Here is a 14,790-nt window from a genome sequence, read left to right as displayed (position 1 = left end):
TATAAATACATGTAGGTCACAGTATGATTTCCTATTCAGTGTGTATCGTTCTGAACATGCATGAAATATTTGCCACTGAACGTTAAGCAATCAACCTATTCAGTGTGACACAATAAGATTTTCAAAATCTTACACACGAATATGTTAAATCTGGATTTTTTTTTATGAAAGTCTACATTAAAATTCATCTGATCTATATGATAATGTTCCTTTATTATAGCGATAAATCTACAAAACTTGACGTTATTTGTTTCTAAAAATAATTGCGGGTCTACAATGACGGTTTCTTTTACATCTATCATCGGTTGAACTTTAGAAAATAAATTTCAAAATCGGCAAAAAAAAAACACTATTAGACGAATATAATTTTGAAGTAAATCATAGATTGCATGTTAATCAAGGAAAATAATGAACTTACACAGGTCATTATTTTATGCCTTGGAGCATATACCATTGGAACATGGTATCGTCCGGGTTGATTCTGAAAAAGAATGACCTGACGTTCTGAAAGAAAATAACTCCATATAGGTATATAAGTCCCCATATTAAAATTACCGTTAATATACTCATAAATAGCTTTCCTCTATTTATAGCTCAGGAATCATGCATCCAGCTGATATCATTCGTTATGGTAACGGTGCTATTTGGTTGAATGACGTACAGTGCACTGGTTCAGAAAGGGTATTATTGAACTGTACCTACAATAACGACTTATCACTCTGTAGTCACTATAAAGATGTTGGCGTACATTGTTTTCTGAGTTGTTCGACAGAAGATGGAGGTATAATTATGTAAAACAAAAATGATTGAAGCAAACTTATGAAAAAATGCTTTTAACATACCACTGGACGTTTGATAACAATCATTCTAATGAGATTATCGTCAACCAGTATAATCATAATATATCTACCTTTAGTACGAACGCAGGAATATACACAAAAGGTTTTTCCATGTTTCGATAAGTTTTATGTTACCAGATGATGTCAATGTTCGACATCAATCACCCCAGTTTACGCAGCCAAGATTCAGAAACAATATATGTATCTCTATTCTACAGCAAAACAAACAAATCAGTCCATCTAAAATAATTTTTCATTGTAAAATTAAAAAATCGGAAATTACGCGAAATGATGTTATTGTCTTGGCATGACAGCGAAACGTTGTAACGTCACAAATATTTTTTTCGTAAACCAAACATTTAAAAAAAAATACAATTGTTCAGCGAACAGTTAAAAGGTTTTTCCACATCAAATGAATTTTGAAAAGAAGCTAGTAACTGTAAACTGATGCGATACATTTATGGTTTTGATATACTTTTGAGTGAAATAAGGGAGACTGTTTGCTACTTCAAGTGAAGAAACTGTCTTTTCCAGTCTCATATGATAGTTTCTTTCACATTGATTCCCAAAAAATATAGTTTCTATATAGTTTGGTCATTCAACCAGGAGAAAATTGGCTACTACCGGTTTATCGAAAGTCATTTCTAGTTTTGAGTAATAGGTAAGTGTTTTTAAATTACAAAATATATGAACTCTGAATACTTTTTAACGAAAAAATATCAAAAATGGCTACTTCCAGTTTTTGCAAGGTCTGTGTGATGGTATATAAGAAAATATCTAAGCGACATATTGTGAAAATATTTTTTCAAAAACTTGGCGGAAGAAAAAAAAAATATAATTTTAAAGGAAGGCCTTTCCACATCAAAGTTATTGTAAAGAATCTAGTTCCATATGATAGCTTTTTTCACGTTAATTTCAACAATATATCGTGTCTATATAACTTTGTATGTAGAACGGGAATATAATTTGCCACTTCCGTACAGCGTAAGTCATTTCTAGTCTTCAGTGAGAAATTGATGTATATATATTACAAAAGATATGGATTCCAAGTTCTTTATATAAAAAATAGTGCAAAAATAACTACTACCGGTTTTCTTAAGGTCACTTCTGGTTGTTATTTTTCAAGATCATCTGCAAACTTACTTTGTAAAAGGTCATATGGCTTTATGATGAAGCAAGTTGAAGTTATTTTCAAATAACCTTATATAAGAGATTTCCAATAAGATGACATACGTACCTAACTCGACGTACGCACGTAACGGGACCGGTTATTACTAACCAAGCAATTGTAATAACTATGTTACTCAAGTTTTAACTAAGTATTCCTAAACTGAAATGCATTCAATGTAAATTTGATCAATATCAAATATTTCTAAGATGATGAAAAACGAAAGAAATCTGGATTTGTATATATTACGTGATTATTAAGATTCCCGCCTAACTTTCACAGTCATAAGATCACGTTTATATGCGTATCTTAACCTATCTAGCATACGATTTATTTGAGTTGTATAAATAACTTGTATATACTTGTATTTCATGGTTTTGACAATTACTTTGATTTTCCGATATACTTTGCAAAATTTAATGAACCTTTTGTTATTTGATATTTGAATTGATTCTGTGTGTCGTTATCAGATAGATGCTTCTTTTCGACTTTTAATGTTTTATATTTAATTTCCATGGGTATTAATTATGTTAATTTATCTCGATTTTTTTGTAATTACAGAAAAAAAAATTACTCAAATTGATAATCAGAACGTGTCTCTGTTAAATTTGAAAACTGGGATTAAGTCATACTTTATTAAACATCATTTCAAACGGTCTCTTATTCTGCACTCAATCTCCTTAATTTACAATCTCCTTTTTTTAACAGGGGAAACGTTTAAAGTCAACGGGAAGTGTATATTATAAAAAAAAAACATTGATACATGGCTGGTACTTCTTTAAATTTAAATAGTTGAAAACTTTTCTTTAAAATGAAAGTCAACGAACATTAAAAGAACCATTATTGCAGTTGATAATAATGTGTGTAAAAAAATGTGTACACCAATCCGTTATATAGATTGTAATTTGGTAGGTGAACTTGATTAGCAACTGATGACTAATAATCTGCATATAAACATTGACCACTGTGGAAAGTATCAAATTATAGTACATACTGTTTGGCTAAAAATGTCATGTCCCCAAGTATCTCTGATTTAATGGAGAAGACTTCATAAGTATGATTTGTGTGTGTAATCCATTTTGCTTTAATTCAGCAAATAAAATATGTTTAAACTAAACTCTGATTAAAAATGGATGACAATGCCAATGTTCATATGTGTTACTTTTTTGAGACATCCATTGAATCATTTCAGTCCTTCCGGGAATTTTCTGTTACTCTTATTCATCTAAATAGAAGTAGATTCTAAAGCTATCGCATATATTGATTGAGGTATGCGACAGATCCAGTTAGTGACAAGAATTTTTATTACACGTGTTCGTCAGATAACTCTTCAATCTTTGCTGAAATCACTTTTCTACTTGGTTCCATTAATATCGAACTGACTTCAGTTTCCTCTACAGTCTTTTTTGAACTTTTTTCTGAAAAACAAATATTAGTGTGAAAAAAAACCCAGGTTTAGATTACATGATATTTGTCTTGATAAAGTGGCTTAAACTTATATAAATGACAAATTATTTTTGTGTTCCTAACCCGATTCTCCAGAATTGTTACTATTATCACGAAACAATCCAATTCTGTAACGATATCATGTGTCTTAATTACTTTAAAAACCTTTTTCGTGTATTTCATAAAACTAAATAGAAAGAGTATCTATGTTTTGGTGAGTCAGGTAAAGAATACTAATTGTGCACATCTATTAAAACTGTGCAAGTAACATTGGACTTTTTTAAAACAAAACTGTCATACAATAGACATTGATATCTGTCAATAACTTTTATACTTGCAATTCAAATTGACAATCATGTGATATTTTCACATATTCTCTTTTGTAGTACATGTACAAAATGTAATTCCTAAGTTTCAATTGTCTTACCGAAGTAAACGATTAAAATTACTACGATACTATTGAGGACTGTCAGTTCTCGGTATCAGTATTATTTATTTGTAACGTAACACAATGTCAATTATCCATTTAGACTTCACCTGATCATCAGCATCCTATTTCTTTAGCAGAACTAAGTATGCCAATTCTTAACTTATGGTATAAACATCATCGTATCTGAGTAAGACATGTAGTCGTAGAAATGTCTTTGGGTATTGATAGTGGTAGAATCAAAACACAGATCAAATGCATATATATTTCAAAAAAGATGGCGATGGTTGTGTTTACCATGTTTAGGACTATTGAAGCTATAGTATAATTAGTACAACTGTTAAATACAGGTACAAATCTGTCTTACTGGTGTACTCTTTCGAACCAACTGACAATTCTATAAGCGCTTTTGACATATAAACATCTTTGTGAAATTAAAAGGCGAGTCAAAAACTGCTTTGTTAGTAGTTATTAGAGGGTTTTACTTAGTTTTAAGTGATAAGCAATTCAATCAGAAACAAAACATTGCGTTTTCACTCTTTTTGTTAACTTTTACTCGAATTTCAGGAAACATGTGCTATCTATCAAATCGCACGTAAAGTATTTTGAAATGTGTTTGATTAAAGACAGTTCAACTTTATGCTATAAGTATAGAATGATGACGTCCTTGAATTTATAACATAAAAATAAGAATATACAATTTAGCTGAAATCTTTAAAACAAATATGCCCTTATTCGTCCTTGATCTTGAATTGACGGAAATTGAACAATACTAAATTGTTTTACGAGCGCAAAAAACGGATATTACAGCTTAGATATATAGTTTAATTGTGTGTTAGGTGGGTTCAAATATCGTCAATAAAACACAGAAATGTTGAAACAACTCTCACACATATTGAAAATCATTATAATAGAATTTTCTTCTCTGTAGATGAATTGCGTATTGCTGATGGTTACGCTTTGAATCAAGGACGACTTGAAATTAACTATAGAGGTGAATGGGGAACAATATGTTACAAGAACTTTGGGGATGTGGATGCTGAAGCAGCATGTAGACAGCTCGGATATTGGTTTGTATCACGCTTAATGCCGAAAGATGCGAAAATTGTTGTTTAAGGTAGTTTCCGATATTAAGGGAGATAACGACGTGTTACCGATGTTAAACTGGTTCCCTGTTATAGTCTTAGGATATATCGCCTATATATATATATATATATGGGTACCCGTTCCGTTGTCGTCTGTTCTCCAACTTACAGCTTGTGAGTTGGAAAAATGCTGCCTCTAATCTCAGACAGTGCTAGAAGCGTTTCGTTAAAAAAAAGGGAAGGTCGGTGGTCAGATCTGGCTCACCACCTAGCGCAGAATCTGTTCGTTAAGATGTATTACTGTCCCTTTGTTGATAGTACGGACATACGACCTTGGACCATAAGTAGAAGGCCGTGGATCTTTTTGCCCATACCATATCGTAGTACTAGTAGCTGCAGTGCATGTAACCTGCAAATATTGATTGTGTAACAGCGTAGAAACGAGGAAAAGCAATCGAGCTGGTTGAATTGTTATCAAATCAAAGCTGCACATGGTAAGCTATTTTAATTTTTCTATTCATATTTTCAATACTCATTTCACTGGGTGGAGAAGGTGTATGGTTTCGTGTCTTGTATAAATTACTTGACCCACACCTCTTGTTTTTCTTTCTTCTGTTCCCTTCTATTATGGTCTACGGTTTATATTGTTTAAGAGTAAAACGCATTCTGGCCTTATATCACACTATGATAGTATTCGCTTAATGAGTGCCTTTGTTAGTCCGGTTTATAATCGTTTGAAATTGGTTTTTATGCATGATTAGATTTATTTTGCACTGTTATATTAAATATCACACCTTTTCATTACAAATACAATAAACTTTTAGGTAAATGTAGCATCAGATGATCTCCACAAAAATGTACGCTGAAAGTTTTTTGAAAGTTTGAATAATAACTGAAGAGGCAAAGAAATAACCAGAAAACCCAGAGGCAAAGAAATAACCAGAAAACCCAGAGGAATTGAAATAAAAGGAAAAGAAAGAGGCCCCACGTAGTTCAAATGATAAAGATGGAACAACATAGTAAATAGAAATTGACGTTAACGGTTGCTTTAGTGCTTGTAACATTAAGCAAATCCCTTCTCAAATTTATAATACATATATAGATCAATGTTAAGATTTTGATTTTCGAACAAGACGTCCTTCAAAAATTAGTAACACCACTCAGGTAGCAGTTGTCAAACCTATTAGAGGGATGTTATATATAAAGCTGTGACAGTTTAAATGAATCGAGGAAAATAACTGGTATTTTATTCGTAATGCCACTAATAGCAATATGATATATCAAATTGGTAGCAACCTGTAGTATTCAATATGGAGGGATTGATAATTTTGACTTAGAATACAGTGAACTTTAATGATGCGATGACTATCAATCAGTATTTAACTGAATCGGTGGAGTAACAATATACATATTCTGAAATATACCAGTCTGTATGCTTAATTATTGAGGAAAGTTAAAAAAAAATTGAAAAAGTTATAATTTCATCATGTTTTTGTTATGTTACTTAGACAACTAAAATTATCATTTTGTTTAATAGAACTTAAATTATTAATAAAGGACAAGGTCACAAAGTCGTGACATATTTTTTTTTATCATTTACTTGCGTGACAGGTAAGGTCTCTATTAATTGTGAGTTGTAAGAAAAAAAATATATGGTGATTTCTGCTAACTGCTGAGTGATTTATTTTGCTCATTTCAGACAACAGTAATGCTAATATATATCGCATTATCTTAATATATGTTTACATTTACATAACAGCCATGTTTTGTAGCTATGCAATCATTGTAATTCATCTCTTTTTGTCTGTAGTAATTCTTTCATACCAGAAAAAAAAGCAAAACACATAATGTTTTCCATCTTCTTGTCCTGGTGCCACGGTAACTGTTGTTCGTAGTAACTGAAATTGCTTTCATTTGATTGTCTTGTGAAACAGTATTATTCTGTGGAATTTTAACAACATGTGTCACACTTTGTAAACACAATTCTATCAGATATACAAAAAACAGCTGTTCTCACTGTGTCGTTAGGGTTCGAAAAAACGTTTCAGGTCAACAAATAGTCTGGTGACCCATATTATTTTTTTAAATCTCATTGTTTTGACCATCTTATGTCAAATTAAAAACAAAATCAAAACACCGCTTTTAAGAAACTTATGAAAAAAAAAATATATGTGTTTGTGTGCAGCAGTGTTGTGTTGAGGAAATTGGAGCCGAAATTTAATAAATATGAATAAAACTGACTTTACTCGTGTTTTATTTACCATTTTAATGTTAATTTTGTAATAAATGAAGAACAAACCTTTCAAAATACATTCAATGGCTTGAAAAACATCAAGTATATATTTATGCAAACACGTGTAATTCTCATCGGATTTTGTCAAATGTGTTGACGTCTTACTATCATATTTATGTGTAATGGTAAAGAAAATTAATTCATTTATTAGATTTGATTTTGTTCAACGTAATCTGAACGATATTTTACGTTTGAAGTTAGAATCAAAACAAACCGGACATGGCTATATAATATATTTAATTACTACCTCAGTTTGATATTAACATGAAGTATAGCTAGGTGCATTGTTATTACATGTTATATCAGTATTTAGTTTCAAATACAATCTTAAATCAATCCTAATATTATCTTATTTTTGAGATATAGTTTAAGTCATTTAAATATAACGTATTTTTTGTGCTGTTTTAGAATTTCAAATGTGACGTGATTTTTGTGCATTTTCACCATTTCGTATTTGACGTTTATTTTGTTTTCACTTTTTGCGTTGAGGCCTTGACTCAGTCGGGTATGTCTATTTTTTAGTTGGTTTATGCAATGTATCTGTGTTTTGTTTCTGTAATAAGTTATACTTCAGTTTTATCATGTATATTTTTTTTATATTCACTTGATAAATGATGATAGAATTTACTGTTTGCAATAGCATAAATTGTTCTAAGGATGTTCTTATCCAAGGCAGAAAACCCTTGCCGTATTTGGCACAATTTCTTTGGAATTTTTTATCATCAGTGCTGTACAACTTTGTTCTTGTTTTGACTTTCGAACTTTTATATATGGGCGTCACTGGTAAGTCTTGTGTGGAATAGGCGCGTTTCTGGCGTATAGTATTTTAAACCTAATGCCTTTTGTTAGCTTTTATTTGTGTGTTGCTTTGTCTAATATGTTCTCCACTTTATTTGTATTGTAGTCCTGTTAATTTAATGTTATATTTAACATTGCCATTAAAGTGCGAGGTGTGGAATGCCACAAAACTAGGTTCAAAACACCATTTTTTTCTTTAAAAATGTCCTCTACAAAGTCAAGAATATGGCCATTGCTATATTATAATTCGTGTCTGTGTGTGTTATATTTTTACGTTGTGTATCCGTTGTGTCGTTTGTTTTCTCTTATATTTGAGTGTGAATTCACATTACTATAGGAAGTGTCACGGTACTTTCTATCCCAAATTCATGTATTTGGGTTTGATGTTATACTTACTATTCTCATCGGATTTTGTCTAAAGCTTAGGCCGTTTCTGTGTGTGTTACATTTTAATGTTGTGTCGTTGTTCTCCTCTTATATTTAATGCGTTTCCCTCAGTTTTAGTATGCTACCCTGATTTTGTTTTGTTCATGGATTTAAGAGTTTTGAACAGCGGAATACTACTGCTGCCTTTATGTACAAATTTAAATGACTGTTACCATGTTTTTTTACAGAGGCTATTGCATAGTATATGAAAAAACATTCAATCGTGGAAAAATAAAATTGCTATATCTGTAAGAATCCATCTTAAGTAATATCCAACAATGGGACGAATCGTTCAAAATTTTTAATTTGAAATTAAGTACGATTGGACGGTTTAGTTTATACATGTAATACCTTATTTGATGATTGTCGATACATTTCAGATTTAATTTCCATAAAAAGTACATGATAATATGTTACTCTGTATGAAACCTCCTTTTATTTACAGTTCAGGAATCATGCAGCCATATGATCTTATTAGGAATGGCCGCAATGCTATTTGGTTAACTGAAGTAAAGTGCTCTGGTTCAGAAAGTAAATTACTGAACTGTGAATACAATACAGATACGTTACAATGTAATCATCATCATGATGTTGGCGTTCATTGTTTTCTCAGCTGTTCAGCAAATGATCAAGGTAAATATTTGGTTAAATCAAAGCTGAAAGCAATGCTATCACACAATTCACATGGCTTTGGTAAACGTTTTTGTCCTTAATTTGAAGTGATGCGCCACTGGATGTTGGATAAACACCCTTATATCCATTTCATACGAGCAAATCTTGAAAATGTGCAATGTAGTTGTCGAGACTTTTGTCTTATTGGCATGAACCGACTTTAAGATTGTTGATTACGGTGCAAATTTTTTGAAATAGGCATTCAAAAAGTGCGACAACAATATGCTTACAAACGTCTTATTTTTGTGGCGATTTTGGGGGAAAACAACTGTCTCTTTAGAATGACACACGTGTTTTAACCTCAGCTGTTGTTAGCAAAACGTTAAGAACTTTTGGTACTCAATGCTCTTCAACTTCGTACTTTATTTGGAATTTCTAACTTTTTTTAATTTGAGCGTCTTTGATGTGTCTTTGTAGACGAAACCCGCCTCTGGCGTATATACGAAATTTCAATCCTGGTTTCTATGCTGAATTTATTTATTTCGTACCGGTTTAGTGAAATGATGTGTTTTTAATCTACATGTACAAAAAAATGTATGAAATACGGACGGAATACATCTACATCTATGCAAGTCTGTACGTCATTACTTATACCAAACAAGTTCCGGTTGAATTTAACATTACAATTGAAAACCTTTGATTTTATTTAAATGATCATTCCCGCTGCAATGGTTTGTACTTTTCGGGAATTTTAAAATCCAGCTATTGTCATTTGTTGATGTGATTCATCATTATCTCTTGTTTTTCTAACATATATTATACCGTTGGTTTTTTTCTGTTTGAATTGTTTAACACTAGTTATGTTTAGAGCCCTTGTTGGCCTGCTGTTCGTTGTGAGTCAAGACACCATGTTGAAGACATGAGAGATTAAATTTCTAAGTTTGGATTGGGAGTTGTCTCATAGGTTCGCATTTCACATTTTTGTATATTCAAGTAACAATGTATTGTAATCTTCGTTGTCATTAGCATTTAATAATATGAGAAACCAATTCATTATCAAAGATATTTATCAACAATAAGTCGAACGAAAACATTTAAATCTTTAAAAAGTACATAAATTTAAACACCTCTCACGGCGAGTGTTTCTGAATTTTATTAATTCTTCTCCTCTACAGATAGTTTACGCATTACTGATGGTTTTGCCGAAAATCAAGGACGACTAGAAGTTCGTTATAAAGGTGAATGGGGAACAGTTTGCGATAGATACTTTGATAATGTTGATGCAGAAGTAGCCTGTAAACAGCTTGGATATTGGTGTGTATTACGTCTGAATCAGATTCCTTATCCAAAATTTAACTATATCCCTATCAAAACATTCCAGTAATCAATATTATGTTAAAGATGATAACAAATAGTTTAATTTTACTGTTAATGAGATAATTATGTCAAAAATGATACTAACTGATATGACGCCTTAATTATTTACACATCGTATGTGTATTTTAAGAAAGGTTCATTCCAGTTGAGTTTAACCTAATGCCATTTTCGCAGTCCTGGGTAAGCGTTGATCTCCATTCTTATCATGGTTTTATAACCGGTTTAAATAAGTGACGTAGTGATTGCATAAATGTGGTAAGTAGAACTCATATTCGTATCATGACGACATGTGCACGTCATATTTTAATGTCATTGCTTTTCATCATGTTTGTTGATGAATAACTTGACAAGGATGTGTCATTGCGATACATCATTATGCATACAGTTCACTATTGACCCAAATGATCATTGGAATTAATTGCAGAACAGATGGCGTTTTCACAAAAAAAAATCAATCCGATTAATGAATCAATATTTTGTATACAGACCAATGATGTGTGTATAATCTGCTGTAACAGTTAGGAAGTTGATTTCTCTAACACTGAATGTGAAAAGTATTTGACTTGATTATACTCCCTCAACTTGTATTTAAAAATGTCTGAGCCTTATACACCTTTTATTGTTATAGTTCAGGAATCATGCAGCCAGCTGATCTTATTAGGGATGGACAAGGTACTATTTGGTTAACTGAAGTCAAATGCTCAGGTTCAGAAATAACATTACTGAAGTGTATCTACACTACAGATACATTAAGCTGTAGTCATTATCATGATGTTGGAATTCACTGTTTTCTCAACTGTTCAAAAGAAGATGAAGGTATGTTACTGTCAAAACATATACGGGATATGTATCTTCCAGTTGATTCACTATTCCTTGTTTTTTTTGCCAAATTTTATTTCCTTTAAATAGAGGAAATACTCACAAAGCTATTAAATGAAAAGGTCTAATTTTTATAGTTGTTATAATACTTTCAAAAATGTAATTGATTCAATCAAGAACTGGCTGAGATTATGGAGTACATGTATTTGTTTTACCTATATGTTCCAATTGTTTTAACCTCAAAAAGATACGTCCTTTGTTTCCTGAATATGATTACTTGGAGCAGATGTGTACTTACATCAGAAACCCGGTGGATATCACTTGTAAAGCATGATTCATTCCCTTTTTGTGAGCATCTGTGATTATCTTTTTTATGGCGATGTTCATGTCGTTCAGTCTTAAGCTTTCTGTGCAGTGTACAATTAAACTTCAAAACAAACTATTTATATCTTTTGATAAATATAGTAAAGGTTTTTAAGAATTTATAAACAGTTAAAAAATCTGTTATAAAAAGGAATTTAAAGTTAGTGAGCGAAAACAATACCTTACTTGTTATGGTACACTTTACAGCTAAGCTTCCAGTGTCAAATTAAATTAAACATATAAAGTAACTATACATTCCGCCAGTGCGTTATTGTGCTACTGTTATATTTGTAATTTTGGCTTTTGCATTTAAACTTTTAATTTGTGTATTTAGATTTTATAAGTCATGTTGAAATAGTTATTTGTTTTATTGTGATAATGCTAGAAATACAATGCAATTTGCTGAGTCTCAATCGTTGAAACTCGAGCATCTGTTGATTCATGTTGACGTAACAATGATGTGTCAATATCATAAAAGTATATGCAAATGTCAGGAGATTAGCTTGCTTACAATAAGAATTAAACCAATTTTTACTATACATTATGTAAATTCATTTACGAAGTCAGGTACTTGATATTTCAAATTAAGCTTTTGCTTAAACTATACGGAACTTACCACATCGAAATTTCCTTTGTCGTCGATCTTTTGCTATTTCCTATTCTTTCATGTTGGCAATTTGTTTTATCAATATAAAAAAATAGACTGTCTCGTAGATCAAGGACGATATTTTTCTTTACATTATGACCTTTTAATTTACACACTCTTAACATCAAGACTGCTAATGTTGGAAGGGGATGTTATACTTAATATTCTAACTTGACGTCCTTCAAACGCTTTTGAGTACACACCCGTGGTAAAATATGAATATATTGCTAGGGCTGTTCCTATTGTACCCCAACGTCATATGTATATTTTAATGAATGAGCTACCCGACGTCATAGAACAACGACTTCAGAATATAAGCATTTTACGGGAAAATACACGCTTGTGAAACCGAAAATCATCACAACAAGAAAACGTAAATAAACGATGCTAAATTGTGATATAAGCCAATTGTTTTTAAACATATAAGACATTTGAGTAAATTTTCATTAAATCAATTATCTAAATACATTATTGTAAACAGTTTAAGTATGTCACTTATTCAGTTTGTTCCATTCTTTTACGCGAATTGAATGGTGCGTTTATTTATGGGAACGGCAAATATCAGCCTCCACCTAGAGCGCTTTGATCCAAAAGAATTGCCGTATTTGTCCTATTAGAATCGAAATAATTCATTGGGGCTTGAATATATCTATATTTTATCACGGGTTGTCCCTTTATGCCGATATTTTACCCCTCGCTATCACTCAGGGTAAAATATTTGTCATAAAGGGCCAACCCGTGGTAAAATCACGATGTATTCAAGCCCCCATGAATTATTTCTTAATCAAACTTAAATTTCTTATCAACAGGTGTCACACCGAATGAAGATGTCACACAACCAACAGTTAGTGTTGTTGTTGTTGTTATACTTGGTGTTGTTGTTGTTCTAATTGGTGCTGTTGCTACCTTGCTAGTTTGCTGGTTTCGACGACGTAGCTCTCAATTTAGAACTGCAAGATCCAATACAGAACCTGAACATCGATCGACCCCAGGACCTGAAAGGTCCTTTGGCGAACCGAACAATCGATCTCCTCCAAGAAATAGAAGACCCCTTGGAGAAGCTGAAAATCGTAATACAATAGTTTCTCGCTCAAGTAATGATCATTATGACAGAATTAATAACATGGAACTTAGTTTGTCTTGTTCAAATTCAGATTATCTGGAACCAAGTCAAGGAGAATCTACTTCTAATACAGAGCAACAACATGATTACTGCGAGCTGAGAAACACAAGCGGAAATTCGAACGTGCTTGAATCAAGCGAAACAATTAATGCTTCCCCGGCTATGCCTGCAACAAGTTTGACAATGAGGGTTCATTCAGACATGCCTGATCCAAGGGCGATAAGACATTCTCATTCGGATATGCCTGAATCAGCTGCGTAACTAATTTATTGTATGCGGATATGCCTGAATTTTCAGAACACGATCTATATATCCGGATAGTGCTGATTCCGTTACGTGACAAAAAAGCCTTTAACTAAGTATCGTTATATGTATATGATCACAACAGGTTTCAAGCATTTTGATATTCAGTCTGATATGGCACCACCGATAAACATTGGCATGTTGGAAACAGACAAATAATATTAATTTTAGTGTTAGTTTCGAATTACTTACTTTTTTTTCAAAAGTTGCTATTCAATTTTGTGTATGTGTAATAAATGATGTTTAGTAGGTTGGTTATTCTATTATGCCTTCTTTTTAACATGATGTGTTAAGCATTAATTTTAATTGTCGTCACATATTTAAATATCAAGAAATAATTCAAACATATTATTATAGACGTTACCATTTGTTTACAAACATATTGTACACATTTTACGAGTATAATGTTTAAACACATTCATATATATACCTATATGGAGTTATTTTCTTTCAGAATGTCAGGTCATTCTTTTTCGGAATCAACCCGGACGATACCATGTTTCAATGATATATGCTCCAAGGCATAAAATAACGACCTGTGTAAGGTCGTTATTTTCCTTGATAAACATGCAATCTATGATTTACTTTATTCGTCTAATAGTTTTTTGTTGCTGATTTTGAAATTTATTTTTTAAAGTTCAAAAGAAACCGTCATTGTAGTCCCGCATTTTAATTTTAGAAACAAATAATGTGAAGTTTTGTTGATTTATCGCTATAATAAAGAAACATTATCATATATGTCAGATGAATTTTAATGTAGACTTTCATAAAATAAATTTAGATTTAACGTACTCGTGTGTAAGATTATGAAAATCTTATTGAGTCAACTGAATAGGTTGATTGATTTTTAGTTGCTTGGTTAACGTCCAGTGGCAAATATTGCATGCATGTTCAGAACGATACACCTTGAATAGGAAATCATGCTGTGACCTACATGTATTCATATTCGTCTTCGTGTCATTTCTTAACTTTTAAATTGTATGTATGCCTTTTACTCTTTCAACTGATCAACTAATTAGATAATCTGATATTCTATTGAATAACATTAACGTAACTCACGAAAGG

The 14,790-nt window shown here is 31.7% G+C and overlaps 1 protein-coding gene across 1 annotated transcript in view; it reads left to right on the top strand.

The window, feature by feature from the left end:
* Positions 1–14,420, top strand: part of LOC143072046 (scavenger receptor cysteine-rich domain-containing protein DMBT1-like) — a 61,304-nt gene extending 46,884 nt beyond the window's left edge. Inside the window, exons 18-23 of the mRNA XM_076246827.1 lie at positions 594–781; positions 4,812–4,950; positions 8,928–9,115; positions 10,270–10,408; positions 11,100–11,287; positions 13,109–14,420. Of these exons, the coding sequence (XP_076102942.1) occupies positions 594–781; positions 4,812–4,950; positions 8,928–9,115; positions 10,270–10,408; positions 11,100–11,287; positions 13,109–13,683 (1,417 nt within the window). The 3' untranslated portion in view covers positions 13,684–14,420. The remainder of the gene's footprint in view (positions 1–593; positions 782–4,811; positions 4,951–8,927; positions 9,116–10,269; positions 10,409–11,099; positions 11,288–13,108) is intronic.
* Positions 14,421–14,790: the final 370 nt, after the last annotated feature.

Source organism: Mytilus galloprovincialis, chromosome 4 (genome assembly GCF_965363235.1).
Source record: "Mytilus galloprovincialis chromosome 4, xbMytGall1.hap1.1, whole genome shotgun sequence".
NCBI classification, from domain to species: domain Eukaryota; kingdom Metazoa; phylum Mollusca; class Bivalvia; order Mytilida; family Mytilidae; genus Mytilus; species Mytilus galloprovincialis.
This window is presented reverse-complemented; position numbering and strand designations above follow the sequence as displayed.